The sequence below is a fragment of the Scyliorhinus torazame genome, chromosome 3 (genome assembly GCF_047496885.1).
Source record: "Scyliorhinus torazame isolate Kashiwa2021f chromosome 3, sScyTor2.1, whole genome shotgun sequence".
In the NCBI taxonomy this organism is placed as follows: Eukaryota; Metazoa; Chordata; class Chondrichthyes; order Carcharhiniformes; family Scyliorhinidae; genus Scyliorhinus; species Scyliorhinus torazame.
The window spans coordinates 343,141,349-343,162,839 of NC_092709.1; the positions used below are offsets into that span (position 1 = coordinate 343,141,349).

A 21,491-nucleotide genomic window follows, 5' to 3' on the forward strand; every position below is an offset into this window, starting at 1 on the left:
TCCCTGTCTTGTTCCCCTATATAGTCGGAAATACTCCGATCTTTGTCGACCCGTAACTACACTTGCCATTGGAGCCCCATGAAGAAGTTTGACCCAGCTAATAAACCCGTTCCCGAACCCAAACCTCCTTAACACTTCCCATAAATACTCCCACTCCACCCTATCAAATGCCTTCTCTGCATCCATTGCCGCCACTATCTCGGCCTCCCCCTCCACTGGGGGCATCATTATCACCCCTAATAGTCGTTGCACGTTAACATTCAGTTGTCTCCCTTTTACGAACCCTGTCTGGTCTTCGTGCACCACCCCCGGGACACAGTCCTCTATCCTCGATGCCAGTACCTTTGCCAGCAATTTGGCGTCCATGTTCAATAATGAAATAGGTCTATAGGACCCGCACTGCAACGGATCTTTATCCCTCTTCAAAATTAGCGATATTGTCGCCTCCGACATTGTCGGGGGTAAAGTCCCTCCTTCCCTGGCCTCATTGAACGTCCTCACCATCAACAGGGCCAACAAGTCCACATATTTTCTGTAAAATTCCACCGGGAACCTGTCTGGTCCCGGAGCATTCCCTGCTTCCCAGTCCCTTAATAACCTCGTCCACCCCAATTGCTGCCCCCAGGCCTACCACCTTCTGCTCCTCCACTTTCGGGAACCTCAATTGATCCAGGAACTGCCGCATCCCCTCCTCTCCCTCTGGGGGTTGGGACCTATACAGTCCCTCATAAAAGGTCTTGAACACCTCATTTATCTTTCCTGCTCTTCGCACCGTGTCTCCCTTTTCGTCTCTAATTCCTCCTGTCTCCCTCGCTGCTGTCCTCTTTCGCAATTGATGAGCCAGCAGGCGACTAGCCTTTTCCCCATATTCATACCTCCTCCCCTGTGCCTTCCTCCACAGCACCTCCGCCTTTCTGGTGGTCAGAAGGTCAAACTCCGTCTGGAGTCGTCTCCTCTCCCTGTACAGTCCCTCCTCCGGGGTCTCTGCAAATTCCCTATCCACCCTTAAAATCTCCCCCAGTAATCTTTCCCTTTCCTTGGCCTCTGTTTTCCTTTTGTGGGCCCCAATGGAGATCAGCTCTCCTCTGACCACCGCTTTTAGTGCTTCCCATACCACTCCCACAGGGACCTCACCGTCGTCATTGACCTCCAGGTATCTCTCAATACACCCCCGCACTCTTGCACACACTCCCTCATCCGCCATCATTCCCACATCTAATCGCCAGAGTGCTCTCTGCTCCCTTTCCTCTCCTAATTCCAGGTCCACCCAATGTGGGGCATGGTCCGAAACCGCTATGGCTGAATACTCAGCTTCTTCCACCCTAGAGATCAACGACCTTCCCAAAACAAAAAAAATCTATCCAGGAGTACACTTTATGGACATGGGAGAAGGAGAACTCCCGAGCCCTAGGTCTAAAAAAATCGCCATGGATCCACTCCCCCCATTTGGTCCATAAACCCCTTAAGCACCTTGACCGCTGCCGGCCTTCTTCTGGTCCTTGAGCTGGATCTATCTAGCCCCGGGTCCAGCACAGTGTTAAAGTCCCCTCCTAAAATCAAGTTTCCTACCTTCAGGTCCGGTATACGTCCCAGCATCCGTCTCATAAATCCCGCATCATCCCAGTTCGGGGCATATACATTAACCAACACGACCTCCATTCCCTCCAGCCTGCCACTCACCATTACATATCTACCTCCGCTATCTGCTACGATGTTCTTTGCTTCAAATGTAACCCGTTTCCCCACCAAAATGGCCACCCCTCTGTTCTTTGCGTCTAGTCCGGAGTGGAACACCTGTCCCACCCATCCTTTCCTTAACCTAACTTGGTCCGCCACCTTTAGGTGCGTCTCTTGGAGCATAACCACGTCTGCCCTTAGTCCTTTCAAATGCGCGAGCACTCGGGCCCTTTTTATCGGTCCGTTCAGGCCTCTCACGTTCCACGTGATCAGCCTCACTAGGGGGCTACCTGCCCCCCTCCCGTGTCGACTAGCCATTATCTTCTCTAGGCCAGTCCCATATCCCGCCTCCGCGCTCCCACTCGCTCCCCCAGCGTCGTATACCATCCCCGTCCACCCACTCTTTAGCCATTTCCTTTTGGATTTCCGCAGCAGCAACCCAGTTGTCCCCCCCCCCCCGCTAGATCTCTGTCTAGCGTGATTGCTCCCCCCATATTACTTCCGTAAGTCAGTTGACTTCAACTGACCCCGGCTACTCCTGCTCACTCCTCGACCCCCCCCCCCCCCGTGTGGGGAACTCCCATCCGCCTTGCGCCTGTCTTCCCGCCATATTCTTTCTGGCGCGGGAACATCCCTTTACCTGACCCGCCTCTTGTGGCGCAGCTCCCTTTCCCCTCCCCCTCCCCTTCCTCATTCTCCATCTATGTCCCATCTTTCCCCCCTCACCGGCGCCCACATTTCCCAATGTCTCCCCCCTTCCCAATTTACTTCTCAATTAACTTCAACCATAACATTAACAATAACATTTCCTGCAGCATCAGTCCCTCAGTTCCGATCCAATTTCTCCTCTTTGATAAAGGTCCATGCTTCCTCCGCCGTCTCGAAATAATGGTGTCTCTCCGGATACGTGACCCATAGTCTTGCCGGCTGCAGCATCCCGAACTTCACCTTTTTATGCAACACCTCCTTGGCTCGGTTAAAGCTCGCCCTCCTTCTCGCCACCTCCGCACTCCAATCCTGGTACACCCGTACCACTGCATTCTCCCATCTGCTACTCCGCACCTTTTTAGCCCATCTCAGGACCTCTTCTCTATCCTTAAGGCGGTGAAATCGCACGATTATCGCCCTGGGTGGTTCTCCCGCTTTTGGTCTTCTCGCCGGGATCCGATGTGCCCACTCCACCTCCAAGGGGCCCGTAGGGGCCTCAGCACCCATCAGTGAGCTCAGCATCGTACTTGCATAAGCTCCACAGTCCACTCCTTCCACACCCTCAGGGAGACCCAGTATCCGAAGGTTCTTCCTTCGCACTCCGTTTTCTAGGGCCTCAATCCTTTCAGTACACTTTTTATGAAGTGCCTCGTGCGTCTGTGTCTTAACCGCCAGGCCCAGGATCTCGTCCTCATTATCCGTCACCTTCTGCTCCACCACGCGGAGCTCTGTCTCCTGGGTCTTTTGTGTCTCCTTGAGCCCCTCAATTGCCTGTAGCATCGGGGTCAGCACCTCCCTCTTCAGCAGCTCCACACACCGTCTCAAAAGTTCATCCTACTCGGGCCCCCATGTCGCCTGCGCTTTCTCCGCTGCCATCTTGTGCTTCTCGCTTTCTGTCTCTTTGGTCGACGATTCCTCGCGCTGCAGCCGCCGCCGCCGGTTTTTTCCTCCTTCGTGGGGGGGGGGGGGGGGGGGACACGACTCCCTTCTCACTCACCCCACACCGGGTTGCGTCGGCCAAAAATTTCCCGTTGGGGCTCTTAAAAGAGCCCGAAGGTCCGTCGGAGCTGGAGCCGCCGAAACGTGCGGCTAGCAAGGCATCATCGCAACCGGAAGTGAAGAGTAAGAAGTGTTGGGACGCAAAGGTTAACGGGGAGTCAATTTTAAAGAGAATAGATAGGTGTTTCTGTGGTCACAAACAAGATTCCGGGATGGTACACTGCCTCCCTGGTGCTCGAGTCAAGGGAGTCTCAGAGCAACTACAGGACATTCTGGAGGGAGGAGGGTGAACATTCAGCTGTCGTGGTACACATTGGCACAAACAACAGGTTTAAAAAAAAAGGGACGAGCTCCTAAAAGCACAATACAGGCAGTTAGGAAAGCAGGACCTCAAAAGGTAGTAATCGCAGGATTACTACCAGTGCTATGTGCTAGCCACAGCAGAAATAGCAGGATATGTCGGATGAATACGTGGCTGAGGAGATGGTGTGAGGGAGGGTCTCAGATTCCTGGGACATTGGGACCGGTTCTAGGGAAGTGGGACCATTACAAACCTAATGTGTTGCACCTGGGCAGGACCAGGACTGATGTCCTTGGGAATATTAGCTCGAGTGAAAACTAAAACAGCAGGGGGATAGGAAACTCCACAAGGAGTCAGGAGGGATAAACAAAAGTAAGAACAAAATACAGAAAGGGAAATAAGAAAAGTGATAGGCAGAGAATCAAACATGGTCACAATGAAAAACAGATGGGAACAGGACAATGATGTTAAAAAGAAAAGTCTTACGGTTTTCTGTCTTCATGCGCAGAGCATTTGCAATAAAGTGGATGAATACATTGTGCTAATAGATGTAAATGGATATGACATAGTTGCGATTACGGAGACATAGCTGCAGGGTGATCAGGGATGGGAATTGAACATCCATTCAAGAGGCGGTTGGATATAGCACTTGGGGAGAATGGGATCAAAGACTATGGGGAGAAAGCAGGATTAGGCTATTGAGTTGGATGATCAGCCATGATCGTGATGAATGGCGGAGCAGGCTCAAAGAGCCAAAAGGCCTCCTCCTGCTCCTATCTTCTATGTATGTATCTATGTGTCCAAGGATATTCAGCATTTTATAGAATCTACAGTGCAGGAGGCCATTTGGACCATGGAGTCTGCACCGGCCCTTGGAAAGGGAACCTACTTAAGCCCACACCTCCACATATCCCCGTAAACCCAGTAACCCCCACCCTAACCTTTTGGACACTAAGAGGCAATTTAGCATGGCCAATTACCTAACCTGCACATCTTTGGACTGTGGGAGGAAATCGGGGCACCTGGAGGAAACCCACGCAGACAAGGGGAGAAAGTGCAAACTCCACACAGTCACCCGAGTCTCTGGAGCGGTGAGGCAGCAGTGCTAACTACTATTCCATCGTGCCGCCCTTCGGAAGGACAGACAAAAAGGAAAAGAAGGTGGAGTTGCATTGCTGGTTAAAGTGGAAGTGAATTTGCTCCGACGATGCGGAATTTGTATGGGTAAAACTGATCAACACCAAGAGGCAAAAAAACTTTAGTGGGGGTTGTATCTAGACCCCCAAACAGTTGAGGCCATGTTGGGGATGGCATTAAACAGGAAATTAGAGACACATGCGACAAACGAACATCTGTAATTATGGGCAACTTTAATCTGCATATAGATTGGATAAATCAAATTAGTAACAATACGTAGGAAGAGGAATTCCTGGAGTCTGTACGGGATGGTTTTCTGGACTAATACGTTGAGGAACGAACTAGAGAACAGGCCATCCTACACTGGGTACTATGTCATCAGAAAGCAACAATTTTAATCTATTTGTGATGGGCTCCTTGGGGATGAGTAACTATAATATGATGGAATTCTTCATCAAGATGGTGAGTGACGTAGAGGGTCCTGAACCTATAAGGAAGCTATGATGGTATACGGCAGAGTTGATATTGATGGATTGTGGAATGTTACTTAAAGGAATGACAGTGAATTGAGTATAAGAATTGGCAAGTCATGTTGCAGCTGTATAGAACCTTAGTTAGGCCACACTTGGGAGTATAGTGTTCAATTCTGGTCGCCACACTACCAGAAGGATGTGGAGGCTTTAGAGAGGGTGCTGAAGAGATTTACCAGAATGCTGCCTGGTATGGAGGGCATTAGCTATGAGGAGCGGTTGAATCAACTCGGTTTGTTCTCACTGGAACGAAGGAGGTTGAGGGGCGACCTGATAGAGGTATACAAAATTATGAGGGGCATAGACAGAGTGGATAGTCAGAGGCTTTTCCCCAGGGTAGAGGGGTCAATTACTAGGGGGCATAGGTTTAAGGTGAGAGGGGCAAGGTTTAGAGTAGATGTACGAGGCAAGTTTTTTACGCAGAGGGTAGTGGGTGCCTGGAACTCACTACCGGAGGAGGTAGTGGAAGCAGGGACGATAGGGACATTTAAGGGGCATCTTGACAAATATATGAATAGGATGGGAATAGAAGGATACGGACCCAGGAAGTGTAGAAGATTGTAGTTTAGTCGGGCAGTATGGTCGGCACGGGCTTGGAGGGCCGAAGGGCCTGTTCCTGTGCTGTACATTTCTTTGTTCTTTGTTGAATCGGCAATGGCATATATTCAAAAAACATGAACTGCAACAATTGTTCATTCCTGTCTGGTGCAAAAATAAAACAGGAAAGGTGGCCAAATCATGAGTTCCCAGGGAAATTAGGGACAGTCTTAGACCCAAGGAAGAGGCATAAAAATTGGCCAGAATAAAATAACAGACCAGAGGATTGGGAGAAGTTTAGAATTGAGCAACGAGGGCAAAAAACACAAGAGTATGAGAGCAAGCTTGCGGGGAACATAAAAACTGACTGTAAAAACGTCTATAGGTATGTGAAAAGAAAAAGATTAGTGAAGACTAATGTCGTTCCTTTACAGTCAGAAACAGGGCAATTTATAATGGGGCACAAAGAAATGGTCGACCAACTAAATACATACTTGGGTTTTGTCTTCACAAAAGAGGACACAAATACCAGAAATGTTGGGGAACACAGGATTTCGTATGAGTGGGAAACTGAAGGTCAGAGAAATGGTGTTGGGGAACGTTATGCGATTGAAGGCCGATAAATCCCCAGGACCTGATAATCTACATCCCGGAGTATTAAGGAAGTGGCCCTAGAAATAGTGGATCCATTAGTGGTCATCATCCAAGATTCTATCGACTACAGATTGGAGGGAAGCCAATCTCTCTACTTAAAAAGGGAGGTAGAGAGGAAACAGGAAATTATATACCAGTCAGCCTGATATGGGTAGTGGGGCATTTGTAGGGTCCATTATACAAGATTTAATAGCAGAGATTGGACAGAGTCAGCATAGATTGACGAAGAAATTATGCTTGACAAATCTACTGGAATTCTTTGAGGATGTAACTAGCACATTTGACAAGGAGGAGCCAGTGGATGTGGTCTATTTGGACTTTCAAAAGCTTTCGGCAAAGTCTCATAAGAGATTCACGTGTAAAGTTAAAATGCATGGGATTGGGATGGATAGAAAACTGATTGGCAGATGGGAAACAAAGAGCAGGAATAAATGGGTCTTGTGCTGGGACCCCAGCTCGTCACGATATATATTAATGATTTAGGTGAGGGAACTAAATGTATTATCTCCAAATTTGAAGATGACACAAAGCTGGGTGGGAGGGTGAGCTGTGAGGAGAATGCAGAGATGCTGAAGTATGATTTGGACAAGCTGAGTGAGTAAATGCACAGCAGGTGCAGTATAATGGAGATGAATGTGAAATTATTCGCTTTGGTAGCAAAAACGGGAAGGCAGATTATCTGAATGGCTCTAAATTGAGAGGGGTATGTGCAATGAGACCTGGGTGGCCTTGTACACCAGGCGCTGAAAGTAAGTATGCAGGTGCAGCAGGCGGTATAAAAGGAGGTCTGTTGACCTTCTTAACGAGCAGATTAGGTTACAGGAGCATGGATATCTTACTGTAATTATTCAGGGCCTTAATGAGACCACACCTCAAATATGGTGTGTAGCTTTAGTCTCCTTATCGGAGGAAGGATATTCTTGCTGAGGGAGTGCAGGGAAGGTTTACCAGCCTGATTCCTGAGGAGAGATTGATTGGGTTTTGATTGTATTCACTGGAGTTCAGAAGAAGGAAGGGGATCTCATGGAAAACTATGAAATTCTAACAGGGCTAGATAGTGTAGAAGCAGGAAGGATGCTCCCATTGGCACAAGAGCCCAGAACCAGGGGTCACAGTCGAAGGATACAGAGTAAACCATTTAGGACTGGGATGAGGAGAAATTTCTCACTCAGACTGGTGAGCCTTTGGAATTTACTACCACAAAACGCAGTCGAGGCTCAAACATTCTATGTTTTCAAGGAGTTAGATATACCTCTTGAGGCTAAAGGGATCAAAGGAAATGGGGAGAAAAAGTGGGAAACAGTTACTGACTTGGATGATCAGCCATGATCATAACCAATGGTGGAGCAGGTTTGAAGGGCCAAATGGCCAACTCCTGCTCCTATTTGTGACGTTTCTACTAGATCAGTGTAATGGCACTGCAGCTATAGGAGTGTAGGTATAATTGACAGGGTGCACTGAAGCAACTCACCAAGGTACTTTGATTTAACATTGCTTTTCTGCAACAACTAACACACAGGACAAAAGCAGGAACACTGTTGGAACACCATCATCAAGTTTCCATCAGTCATTGAGCCAATATCCTGGGATTCCTTTTCCAGCACCATAGTGAGAGCATCATCAGCACATACAATATAGTAGGATACGTCCCACCACACTACCTTTGCAAGGAAAAAGTGTAATAAGTGTAAACTTAAACTTGCTGGTGCCTGCAGATGTTTTGAATAAAATGTTGGTGTCAGCATTCTTTAGGATTTTATAATGTCACGCGCTGTTAATTTATTAATACTAGTGCCTCCTTAGTTGTGTTACATCATTCAGCAGTAACTTTTTGTTTCTGTGACAGAGTGATTAGAAATTGTTATATAATTTGAGTTTTATGGCCAAGTTATGGTATAAAGAAGCAACACATCGTATTGTAATTTAAGATGGCCAGTTTAGTTAATTTTTAATGTTTGTGTTATAGTGGCAGCTTTGATTGATCATTGCTTTATAGTGCACTGTCATCACATTGTTTGGAAACATACGGTCAAGTCTGCACAAGTCTCAATTTGTCTTGTCCAACACCACGGGCCAAGATATTCCATCCCCGAGCGTTGGGGTACCCAAAAACATACAAGAAACCGCACTGAAGTTTCAATTTGAAACAGAAGTTTGAACTTCAGTTGGGTAATTACCCTGCACCTGGAACGCTCCGAAACTCCAATTTAAAATCGGAGACCTCAGATGGTTCTGACTGTCTCAGTAGGATAGCTACCCAAGAAAGGTTTGAAGGATTAAAACCAGTTCCAGTATAAAACATCTCATCTTCATCTAATCTTTCATAACAACCCTTCAAAGCTAGGCAATTTTACTTGCAAGAAAAACCCATCTGTAAATTTGCACAAAATAAAGTCCAATAAACATGGGAAATAAATAGCAATGATAAGCTTATTTTTGAGGAATGAGTGTTGGTCAAGGCTGCAAATAAATCCTTCTGAAAAAGACCACAATCTTTTCATATTGAGCTGAATGGGTAAAGGAGGGTCTTTTGGCTTAATGATTCATCAAAAAAATGCTGCATTGAAATGGTAGTCTAGATTATATGAAATAGTCTTGAAGTGAACTTCGTGCTTGAACCTGCTGAGAGACGAACACCATTGACTGAGTCAAGCTGACACTTGGGGTCATTATTTAGAAACAAGCAGGAATGCTCAGCAGTCTTGACCCAGTTCATCAAAGGTTAATTGAACAAAACATTAAATTGAGGTTCTTCCCAAACCTCCTATCAAAACCTGGGATGATCATCTAATTTCCTATTGATCTACTAGCATGCAGACTTTGTGGAATTTATGTGGGGAGACTTCAACAGAGCTGCAATAGGGGCAGCACGGTGGCGCAGTGGTTAGCATTGCTGCTTCATGGCGCCGAGGTCCCAGGTTCGATCCCGGCTCTGGGTCACTGTCCGTGTGGAGTTTGCACATTCTCCCCGTGTTTGCGTGGGTTTCGCCCCCACAGTCCAAAGATGTGCAGGGTCGGTGGATTGGCCACGCTAAATTGCCCCTTAATTGGAAAAAATTAATTGGGCACTCTAAATTTATTTTTAAAAAGCAGAGCTGCAATATCACTTTCAACAGACGGACTGAACTAAAATAAATCAGTGAATAGTTCTCGAACACTTATCACGAATAACCACTTTTGGTCAAAAGTAGCCTACTTTCCAATAATCCTCACCATTCTGATGGCATTAAAAGGGTCAACCAGTGAAACAATATCAAGCAAAAAGTCCACGAAGCAACATAGGTGAACAACCACATAAAGACAGCAGGAAAGGTTCTTGTGAAATGTCAACATCAACAGTAACAACTTTATATTTAAATCTTTGGTTATATTGAAAATTATAAAATTTTGGTTAATTAAGACTTTCTGTAGCCATCTGACCTTAGCTAAGATTATTAGACGACAGCCATTTGGTGCCCTGAAATCATCCATCTAAAAAAACCTAATTTCTTCCCCCATTCCTGCAACCAATTGTTTCTTGAACGATTTGGGAGGTTTCCTGCACCACTGCATCTGGAACTCCATTTCTTGTATGGATCACTCTGTGCATAGAATTTCGTAATATTTTTTGCTATTTTGAAATGAGGTCCCTGGTCCTAATCTTGCACTTCAATTTAAAGTAATATTTGCCTTTTCCATTCATTCTGTAGATCACCTCCCAGGTATTTCCGTTCCAAGCTCAAGGCCCAAGTTTCTCGAGACTTTCCTCACAACTCAGACTTTTTACACTTGGCTTTTGTCTCTTCTTTACATTGCTTCAATGCCTCCTTTGTTTCTTGGCAGCTAGGAGTGGACACAGTACTCAAGATAAATTATGTATTAACCATATACTAAGATACAATTAAAGCTGATTGTTATTTCTATATTGGTTGTGTATCGCAAGTGTCGGGTTTACGAAGATTTCTAGGCATTTCATTCTTGGTTTTCAGCAAATAAAACCCATTTTTAGAATGGCTTTCAAGAAAGATTGACTGAATAGCAGGAAAGTAAAGTTAAAATAAATGGGCAAGTAGGCAAGCATTAATATACTTTTTAATGTTAAACTTAAATACTTAATACCATTTTTAATATTGGAGTAGCTTTATTATTGTAACTGTTTTAAATAAGTAAATAAACTTTGTCACAAGTAGGATTACATTAATACTGCAATGAAGTTACTGTGAAAAGCCCCTAGTTGCCACATTCCGGTGCCCGTTCGGGTACACGGAGGGAGAATTCAGAATTCTCAGCTGGTAAGGGAATTGAACCCACGCTGCTGGACGAATTTCCGCCCCGCCAGCTGGCGGAAAAGGCCTTTGCTGCCCCGCCAGCTCACGCGGAAATGACATCTCCGGGTGGCGCATGCGCGGGAGCGTTAGCGGCCGCTGACGGCATTCCCGCGCATGCGCAGTGGAGGGAGTCTCTTCTGCCTCCGCCATGGTGGAGACTGTGGCAAAGGCGGAAGGAAAAGAGTGCCCCCACGGCACAGGCCCGCCCGCGGATCTGTGGGCCCCAATCGCGGGCCAGGCCACCGTGGGGGCACCCCCCGGCGCCAGATTGCCCCGCGCCCCCCCCCCCCCCGCCCCCCCTCCCCCAGGACCCCGAAGCCCGCCTGCGCTGCCTTGTCCCGCCGGTAAGGTAGGTGGTTTAATCTACGCCGGCGGGACAGGAATTTTAGCAGCGGGACTTCGGCCCATCCGGGCCGGAGAATCGCGCGGGAAGGCCCGCCAACCGGCGCGGCGAGATTCCTGCCCCCGCCGAATATCCGGTGCCGGAGAATTCGGCAACCATCGGGGGCGGGATTCACGCCAGCCCCCGCCGATTCTCCGACCCGGCGGGGGGTCGGAGAATCTCGCCCCAGCTCACTGACACACAAGTGCCCCTGAATTTATGAGCACCACCAGTTAAAAGGACACCTTGTAGGAAAATTGGTCTATTAGCTTGGAAGCTAGTGCACCCAGTAATAAGCTTCAATACAGAAAGCTTTTCAGGTCAAATATACTCTGAATCTTATTGGATAAAAGATCAAGAATGTATTTTATCGAGATTCCTGGTAGATCTTAGTGTATCGGAGCACAAAACTCTACAGCAGATAATACATTGCCGACCTTATTGAACAATCCTAAAATGAATATTTTTCCATTTTCTTTTGACAGAAGCAAAGTTCATACTACAGTCTAATCCCAATAAATGTATTCCATTGTTACTTAATATTGCTAATTTAAGTTTTATAAAATTCATTCATGTGATGTGGGTGTCACTAGTGGGGCCAGTATTTGCTGCCCATCCCTAATTGCCCTTGAAGTGAGTGCCAGTTAAGAGTCAACCCACATGGTTGTGGTTCGGGAGTCAAATATAGGCCAGGTATGGACGACTGATTTCCTTCCCAAAAGGACATGAATGAACCAGGTGAGTTTTTAACAACAATTGATAATGGTTTCATTATCATTAGACTGTAATTCCAGACAACTAATCATGTGGACCAGTTCTGCAGCACATTTGGTAGTGTGGGGGCAGAGAGAGGAAAGAGAAGAAAAGATAGAAAAAATGTTTTAAAAATCTTTGAAGTTGTCAGGTCAAGTCGATGTTACACTAGTATGCAGGATCCTTGGTGTATAAATGGAGTACAAAAGTAAGGTGATTCTCCCATATCTTTATAGCTCTCAGCTGGAGTTTTGCTTTCAATCCTGGGGGCCAGTTACAAAGAATGCAAAGGCTTTGGAGAGGCCTCAAAGGAGATGTACTGGGAACACTAGGGTGAGGAGCTTCAGTTACGTAAACAGATTAGAGATCTGAAATTGTCCTCTTTAGAGCAGAGAAGGTTAATGAGAGGTTTAACCGAGTGTTCAAAATTATATGGGGTTTTGGTCGTAACCAGAGGACACAGATTTAAGGTAATTAACAAAAAGAAATCCAGGGGAAAGATGTCACAAATGTTTTTAAACATTGTAATATTCTATCTGAAAGACGGTAGAAGCAGATTTAACATCACATCAACTTTCAAAAAGGGAAGTGGATAAATTCTTGAAAAGGAAAAGTCTGCAGACTGTGGGGAAGAACAGAAGAGTGAAACATTTCGCAAAGTTACAAATGGCAACGTTACGATACACTGAATGGCCTCATCCAATGCTGCATGATCCTATACAGTCACCCCCTAAGTTTTCTCTGTCTGTCGATTATACATTATTTCAAACTTGAAGATATGGGTGGCACGGTAGCACAGTGGTTGGCACTGTTGCTTCACAGCGCCAGGGACTTTGGGTTTGATTCCCGGCTTGGATCACTGTCTGTGTGGAGTCTGCACGTTCCCGTGTTTGCGTGGGTTTCCTCCGGGTGCACCGATTTCCTCCCACAAGTCCCGAAAGATTCGGTAATTTGGACATTCAGAATTCACCCTCAGTATACCCAAACAGGCGCTGGAGTGTGGCGACTTGGGGATGTTCGCAGTAACTTCATTGTAGTGTTAATGTAAGCCTGCTTGTGACACTAATAAAGATTATTATAAGTTCTGTTGAACCCTGTTCTTTCCCCTCTTGATCTCAGCTAGTTTATATCTTGCTATCTTCCTCTTCACTACCAAAAACTTCTTCAAAACTATTTTTATAACCAACATGTTTCTACCAATGTCATTCTCTCTGCTGCAAAGCACCTTGTGACTATACTATGCATGCTTTCTTTATTAGTTGTTGCCATCCCTAAATGCCCTTGAACTGAGTGGTCATTTCAGAGGACAGTTAAGAGCCAACTGCACTGATCTGGAGTCAAGAGTCTGGAATCACAAGAGTAGATTTTTCTTCCCTAAAGGACATTTATAACCAGAGTTTTTACAAAAATCAATGGTAGTTTCATGGTCACCATAACTTCATATTCCAGATTTTATTAAATGACTTTAAATTCCAACAGTGCTATGGTGGGATTTGAACCCATGGTCTCCAGAGCCTCTGGATTACTAATCCAGTGACATTACCACGATACCACCCTCTTTTCATGCTACAAGTCTTTGCTTATGAAAATCTTCTTTGTTGACAGGAATCTAAAGCTGTAAATAATAGGTGTATAGTTCACAGGGGAATGAACCACATTTAGGATTGGGAGTGAATTTGCAATTCTCCCATATTCTTTGTTCATCACAGGAGACTTTCCAATCCTTAATCATGTGTGGAAATTCAGTATCAGGCTTTTCACTTGATCAGCCTTCGCTACACACTTACTTTCTCAAACTTCTCCTCTCTTCTGACACGCTGCAACTTTTGAAGCCCCACATTTGCTGTCACGTAACCATTACTTCTCAAATATCTTTTACTGCCCAATTCCATTCAATCGTCAGTTAAATTTATGGGCCTTAATTTTCCACATAACGTTCTCAAAAGATAAGGTGGGGGAAGGGATTGTAAAGGAGAGAAGTAATAGCGGAATAGTTTCCACAATCGAATGAGATACCATTCCCATAACTGCTCGAATAATGCTGTTATTCACGAGAAAGTGCACTCTTACCTGTCTGTTGTATTCTTCTTCATGCTCCATCCACATGTACTCAGCAAAAGGATTAGGCTCACTTTCAGTGTGTCCATTGGATACTATAATCTCCTGCACCCCAGAGCCTGCCGTGTTTGCCATATTAGGCGCCTTCATGTCTAAGGAATCAGTCTGAAATGCAGAACACAAACGATATGGACTGATTAAGGATGGGTAACATCTGGTTCACTAAAACCTTAAATCCATTATTGGGTATTGTGAAAATAGTGGGTTTGCACAACAAGATAAGTCATTAGAAACCAAAGCATTCAGCAGATAGTACAGGCTGATCGGGTAAGTCCCCAACTGTAGTGTGATAGCAGCAAGCAAGAAAACTAATCATCAGATTGGAACACAATACCTAAACGATCACTAAAACACAATTTTTAAAGTTTCTCATTAAGTTGAGTTGCACACATGCTACCCTTTCAGACAAATTTTCTAGATGGGTGTGTTGTAATGCTACAGACCTCGTGACCTGACCCCATACTTCCCAGCAACACAAGTGCAGGGACAGATGTGATAAGGCTCACAACTCTTCTGACAAACTCACCATTTTCCTCAGTTGTTGAAATGATCAGAAGAAAAAGTTGTTCCAGAGTAGTCACTAGAGGTAAAGAAACAAACGTAAGGGCTGGGCCATTGAAAAGTAGTAAGACACAAACACGACCACGAGAAAGGAAAATCTGGGTATCAGACCAAGCAACACACCAACACCAAGATATAATGGCTCCATTTTAAAAGCACTTTTAAAAAAATTACTGATCCACCCAGATTTACTAATCACTGGATAAAAGGGAAAATGGCTCTACAGACTGGAGTCCTTTTAACATTTCTCACAGCTCTCTTTTACATATGCTATTCCAAATGCAACTCTCGCCTACTACTGTCCCATCCCAGCACATGCTGAAACCATACAGAGAAGGGCAACGATTTGCTTCCTCTATGCAAGGGATAAAGGTTCAGTATATAAGAAACACTTGAATGGAGTGATGATAGCTTGTGTCCTTGATTCTTCAGTGTATTCTTCAAATACTGATTTCTAGATCTTAACTGTGCCATCAACCCACCTCCTAACATTGGGTAGGTGCCCAAACATAAATTGCTCAGATGATCGTGCAAGGATGCCAAGGAGAATATTTTAAAAGAGGGAGCCTTGTTTGAGAAAACAATTTGTGCATCTGCATACTGTGACTCTATTGAATGGAACTGTACACCGCTCACTCACACAGGAGGTGCAGCAGCCAGAACACTATGCAAGTGCAGCTTACTTGATTGCATTCTCGTCACAAGGCTCAAAATCAACTGCCTCCACGGCTAGTACATGTTAGTACAGGTGTAGCAGCGATGCATAGTACAAATGCACCACAACAACTCACCAAGTTTATTTTTATATCACCTTCAAGACTTCCATCAAAGAGGGCAAGATTATCACAATCGTGGAGGGAACTCCTCCACTTGATACACTGCCCTAATTAGAATCAAAACATTGTAAATCTCCACCCAAAACCATCACAAAACATTAAAAGGGAGAAGAGCCATCCCCATATTCTCAGGGAAATTAGGATTAGGCAATAAACATATTGCCAACATTTCAAGATTTAAAAAAAAATTACTACTCATTTCGGAGTAATTAACTGCAGTTTTAAGAGTCTTTTATAAACTACTCTTCAAAATGTATTACAACCAGGCAACCATGAGACGCCATGGACCTTCGGCAGCAGCATTGTATTCGATCACAATCTGTAATCTCATACCCAGCACATCCCCACTCTACCATTACATTCAAAGAAAAGGAGCAACTCCGGTTTAATCTGTACTGGAGAGCATGCCAGGAGCAGCACCAAGATGATCCAAACGTAAGGTGGCAAACTGGTGAAGCCAAAATGCATGAGTAACTGGATGCCAACGCATGTAACAGAGCTAAGTGCTCCAACAATCAACAGATCAAATGAAAGCTCTATATTATCTTCATTATTGTCACAAGTAGGCTTACATTAACACTGCAATGAAGTTACTGTGAAAATCCCCTAGTCGCCACACTTCAGAGCCTGTTGGGGTACACAGAGGGAGAATTCAGAATGTCCAATTCACTTAACAAGCACGTCTTTCACGACTTGTGGGAGGAAACCGGAGCACCCAGAGGAAACACACACAGACATGGGGAGAATGTGCAGACTCTGCACAGACAGTGACCCAAGCGGGAATCAAACCTGGGACCCTGGTGCTGTAAAGCAACAGTGCTAACCACTGTGCTACCATCAGGCCTATCCTCAACCACCTACAGCTGCTTCATCAATGATCTTCCCTCCATCATAAGATCAGAGTGGGGGTGATCACTTAATGGTTGCACAATGTTCAGTATCACACTTAACTCCTCAGATACTGAAGCAGACTATGCCTGAATGCAGCAGCACCTAGGCAACTTGCAGGCTTGGGCTAACAAGTGGTAAGTAATATCTGGGCCACACACATGACCATCTCCCCATGGCATTACCATTGGTGAATCCCCCACTGTCAAATCCCCCATCTTCGGGACCAGAAACTCAACTGGGAATTCTGCAGCGAGTAGCTCACCAGCTGATCCTCCAAGGTCTGTCCACTATTGAGAGACAGAGTTTCACAGCCCAGAAAGAAGCCCTTCAACCCATTGTCTCTGCTTTGGCCATCAAGCACCTATCTTTAATCCCATTTTCCAACACTTGGTCCGTAGCCTTCATAGTATAAGTTAAGAGGGCAATGGAATATTCTCCACTTGCCTGGAAAATGCAGCCCCATCAAAACTCAGAAACTTGACATTATTCAGGACAAAGCAGGCCTCTTGTTCAGCACCCCATCCACCACCTTAATCATTTCCATGCCCGTGTACAACTGCTTCCACTGTAGGCAATCTACAAGAGAGACCAGAGCAACTTGCCACGGCTCCTTCGACAATACCTTCCAAACCTTTACCAGCTAGAAGAATGCAAGCAGAAGATACATGGGAATACTGCCAACTGCAAGGTCCCTACACAGTCACACATCATCCTGACATGGAACTAAAGCACCATTCCTTCATTGTAACTCAGTTAAAATTTTGGAACCTCCTCACCCTAACAGCACTGTGGGTGTGCCTACACCACACAGACAGCAGTAGAGCAAGATAGTGGCTTACCACCACCTTCTCAAGAGCAATTAGATATGGGCAATACACATTGTCCTTGCCAATGACACTCACATCAAAGGGGAAAAAATAGTTTCTTCAGCACAGGTTATGACAAAACAGAACAGGTAATTATTTACCAGAATGTTGCCTGGTATGGAGGGCATTAGCTATGAGGAGCGGTTGAATAAACTCGGTTTGTTCTCACTGGAACGAAGGAGGTTGAGGGGAGACCTGATAGAGGTCTACAAAATTATGAGGGGCATAGACAGAGTGGATAGTCAGAGGCTTTTCCCCGGGGTAGAGGGGTCAATTACTAGGGGGCATAGGTTTAAGGTGAGAGGGGCAAGGTTTAGAGTAGATGTACGAGGCAAGTTTTTTACGCAGAGGGTAGTGGGTGCCTGGAACTCACTACCGGAGGAGGTGGTGGAAGCAGGGACGATAGTGACATTTAAAGGGCATCTTGACAAATACATGAATAGGATGGGAATAGAAGGATACGGACCCAGGAAGTGTAGAAGATTGTAGTTTAGTCGGGCAGCATGGTCGGCACGGGCTTGGAGGGCCGAAGGGCCTGTTCCTGTGCTGTACATTTCTTTGTTCTTTGTTGTTAGAGACAACGGTGAATCATTTACAAGCAGAATGGATATATTTGTCCTCTAATACTTGGCATAGTTTGCAGTTACTAGTTGAATTATTCAATGCTGACATATTTTTGTGCAAACCCTTGTAACAACATTTAGGTGACCTTCCCATTGAGATAAAAATGGTGCCACTGCCTCACCGCACACTAAATATCTGGTTAACCTTAGTTGTCGTACAAAAATATTTTATGTAGGGTTTGCAGCACAGAAACAAGCTGTTTGGCCCAACTGATATGATTTAGTTTTACAGTTACAGCAGCTCAGTCTTAACAATCATAGACTAGAATCATAGAATAGCTAAAGAATAAAAGGAGGCCATGTGGCCATTGTATCCACGTTGCCTCTCTGCAAGAACTTGTCTCGTGCCATTCTCCTGGCTTTTACCCCATTGTCCTGCAAATTGTGCATTTTATGATCATGATTCAAGTCCTTTTTGCATGTCATGATTGAATTTGCCTCCACTACACACTCAAACACGCAATCCAGATCCTAAGCACTCCTCCTCGTGTCACTATTGCTTCTTTTGCCAATCATCTTAAATCTGTGCTTTCTGGTTCACGATTTTTTCATCAGTGGGAACACAGTCTATCTATTCTGCCCAGGCCCCTCATGATTTTGAATACCTCCATCAAGTCTTCTCTCAACCTGTTCGTCTCGAAGGAGAACAGGCCAAACTTCTCCAATCTATGTAACTGGAGTTTCTCATCTCTGGAGCCATTCTCATGAATCTTTTTTGCACTCTGGTAATGTCTCCACATCCCTCCAAGTGCCCAGACTGGATGCACTACTCCAGTTGAGACAGTTTTATACAGGTTTATCCAAACTTTGTTGCGTTCATACTCTTATGGCTCTATATATAAAACCCAGGATCCCATACAATTTATCAGCTGCTTTCAATGATTTGTGCATATACACTTCCAAGTTCCTCTGCTCCTGGACTCCTCTTTAGAATTGCGCTCGTTATTTTATATTGTCCCATGTTCTTGCTACCAAAATAGATAACTTCGCACTTCTCTGCATTAAGTTTAATTCAGCTCGTCTGCCAATCCCCCAAACGATGCCCTTTTGAAGTTTAACACTATCCTCCTCATCGTTGACGATACTGTTTCATTTAAATTTTGAAATAGTGTCTTATTCCTTTTATTCCACTTCACTCAAGTCTGTTGTGCAGAATTTTGTGCATCGCTTCAAAAGAATTACCATCATTTACTTTTTACATTACCTCAAAAAACCCAAGCAGGTTGGTTAAACATGATTTGCCCGTCACAAATCTCTGCTGGGTTTCCTCAATTAATCTACACTTGCCCTAGTGACTATTAATTTTGTGCGAATCATCATTTCAAAAGCTTCCCCACCACTGAAGTTGAAGCTGACTGGCCTGTAGCTGCTGGGCCTATCGTTTTTGAATGGTTCATTTCCCAGTCCTCTAGCACCACAACTGTATTTAAAGAGGATTGTAAAATTATGGCCAGTGCCTGTGCACTTTCCACCCTTATTTCCCTCAGTATCCTTGTGTAAAGTATTCATTTAGTACCTCAGCCATGCACCCTCCCTCCGTGTGTAAACCTCCTTTTTGCTCCTCAATAGACTCTACTCCTGCTTTTATTACCCTGTGACTATATGCCGACAAAAGACTTTTGATTTTCCATTTTATGTCAGCAAAGCCTCTTCTCATATTCTCCTGCTTCTCTTGTTGCATTATTTTTGTTCAATTGTTGCATGACATTACAAAATGTGGGCGAGAGAAAAGGCAACCGTGTCAGTGTTCATTTCTCAAAGGATCTTGTATTATTTGGACATGATCAAACTCTTAAGAAAGCTTTCTTTCCTCAAAGTGCTGAGAAGGTGGATTGGGTGAAGTGACTAGCTTAAATGAATTCGCCAGGGATTTAGATTAGTGTACAAGGGAGGAAGGAGTTGTTGATAGTAAAAAGTTAAATGAGATGGGCAGATATTTATGTGGAGCATAAACAGTGGCAAAGACCTGTTGCATTGAATGTCCTGTTGATGTGCTCTGAAATGCTACTTAATTAGAAAGTCAAATTAAGTTTAGTTTATTGTTACCCCTCTCAAAGAAACTACCATGAGTAGCAACCTCTAATTTACTCAAGTCTGATCAGCAGGTGCCAGCTAATCAAATTACAATTTTGTTAATATGGAGCCATCACAGGCAGTTTCGTTTTCTTATTTGACACTTAAATACAATGTTAAGCAGAGTTTGCTGAAAAGAAATAATACCAATTTGCATGCTTCTTCCTTTCTCTTCCACCCCCTTGCAGTCTAGAAATAAAAAGTCGAACTGCAGCACTGGGACCCAGGGAGTTAAGAGATTGAATCAATGGCATTCCTGGACTTAGCTGCTAGCTCAGAGAAATGCAAGATACTTGGCTGAATCAGACCGGAGGAGAGCTTCAGTCATCCCTTCACCAGAAAGATTAAAAAGATTCTGCAATGCTTTGAAATCTGTTTACTGGTCCTAGTCTACTGGTTCATCACCAATCCTCGGTGCCAAAATGTCAACGATCGTTCATCGAGAAAGCCCAAACAGTAGAAATATGAACACAGCTCTAGCCACATCCTCAATTGACTTTGATCCATCGATGAAGAATCGATCAATAAGCTGCCACAACTGTTCCCTTTTTGACTAAAGAAGTGACAAAAGCAACAAACTCTTCCCAGCAGCAAATTTCCAGCAGTTCATGATATACCTGACGAGCACTACAAAGCCAGAGATCAATGCCTGGCCAAGAAGCTCACTGAACTCTTTCAGTCTACAAGGAACCATCCCATAAGAATACAAAAATGCCACCATTGTCCAACTGCATGGTAGCACAGTGGCACCAGCAATAGCACAGTGGTTAGCACTGTTGTTTCACAACGCCAGGGTCCCGGCTTGGCTCACTGTCTTGTGCTGAGTCAGCACACTTCCCCCCCCCCCACATGTCTACGTGGGTTTTGTCATGTGAGAGTACCTTTAAGAAATGGGTGTTTAAGAAATGTACCTTTTAAGAAACGGGTGTTTACTACTGCAGCGATGTCAGAGAGTGGATGGAGCTGGGCTGTCTGTCAGCTTTTTACTTTCGTTTTTGAGCAGGCGGCAGGATTTTAGTTTCGTTTTCAATGTTGGAGCTGAAGCCAGACCAAGCAGGTGTACTGCAGTTCTCTCTGCCATCAAAAGACTATCTCTTGATCATTTGGTGAATTCAGAATTATAAATGTTTTCAGTGGTGACTTTAACCTGATGTGCTTCTTTTTTTTTTAAACAAACAATTTTATTGCGGTATTTTAGGCATAAAGAAAAAAATGACATTGTACAGTACAAACAAAAAAAGTCAAGACACATGGAACATAATGCAAACCACGGCTCTGTTCACACACGGACCTGTCTCAATATCCCCCTACTCTACTCTACCCTAGCCCCCTCCCCTCCTGCTGACGCTTACTCCTCTGCTAAGAAGTCAATAAATGGCTGCCACTTTCGGGCGAACCCTAGTAGCGAACCTCTCAAGGTGAACTTGACTTTCTCTAGGCCAAGTAAGCTCACCATGTCCGATAGCCATACCTCAGCCCTCGGGGGCTTTGAGTCCCTCCATGCAACCTGATGTGCTTCTGATAAAGGTTTTGTTTTT

At 44.8% G+C, this 21,491-nt stretch overlaps 1 protein-coding gene across 5 annotated transcripts in view; it reads right to left on the reverse strand.

The window, feature by feature from the left end:
• The window catches only part of paip2b (poly(A) binding protein interacting protein 2B), a 177,232-nt gene that overhangs the window by 71,512 nt on the left and 84,229 nt on the right, over positions 1 to 21,491 (reverse strand). For 3 of the 5 annotated variants that reach the window (XM_072497732.1, XM_072497730.1, XM_072497733.1), the window contains 2 exons: positions 14,630 to 14,683; positions 14,056 to 14,208 (listed from right to left, as the gene is read on the reverse strand). In XM_072497732.1, coding sequence (XP_072353833.1) covers positions 14,056 to 14,208; positions 14,630 to 14,632 — 156 coding nt within the window. In that variant the 5' untranslated portion in view covers positions 14,633 to 14,683. The remainder of the gene's footprint in view (positions 1 to 14,055; positions 14,209 to 14,629; positions 14,684 to 21,491) is intronic. The other 2 variants (XM_072497734.1, XM_072497735.1) reach the window with 1 other exon arrangement.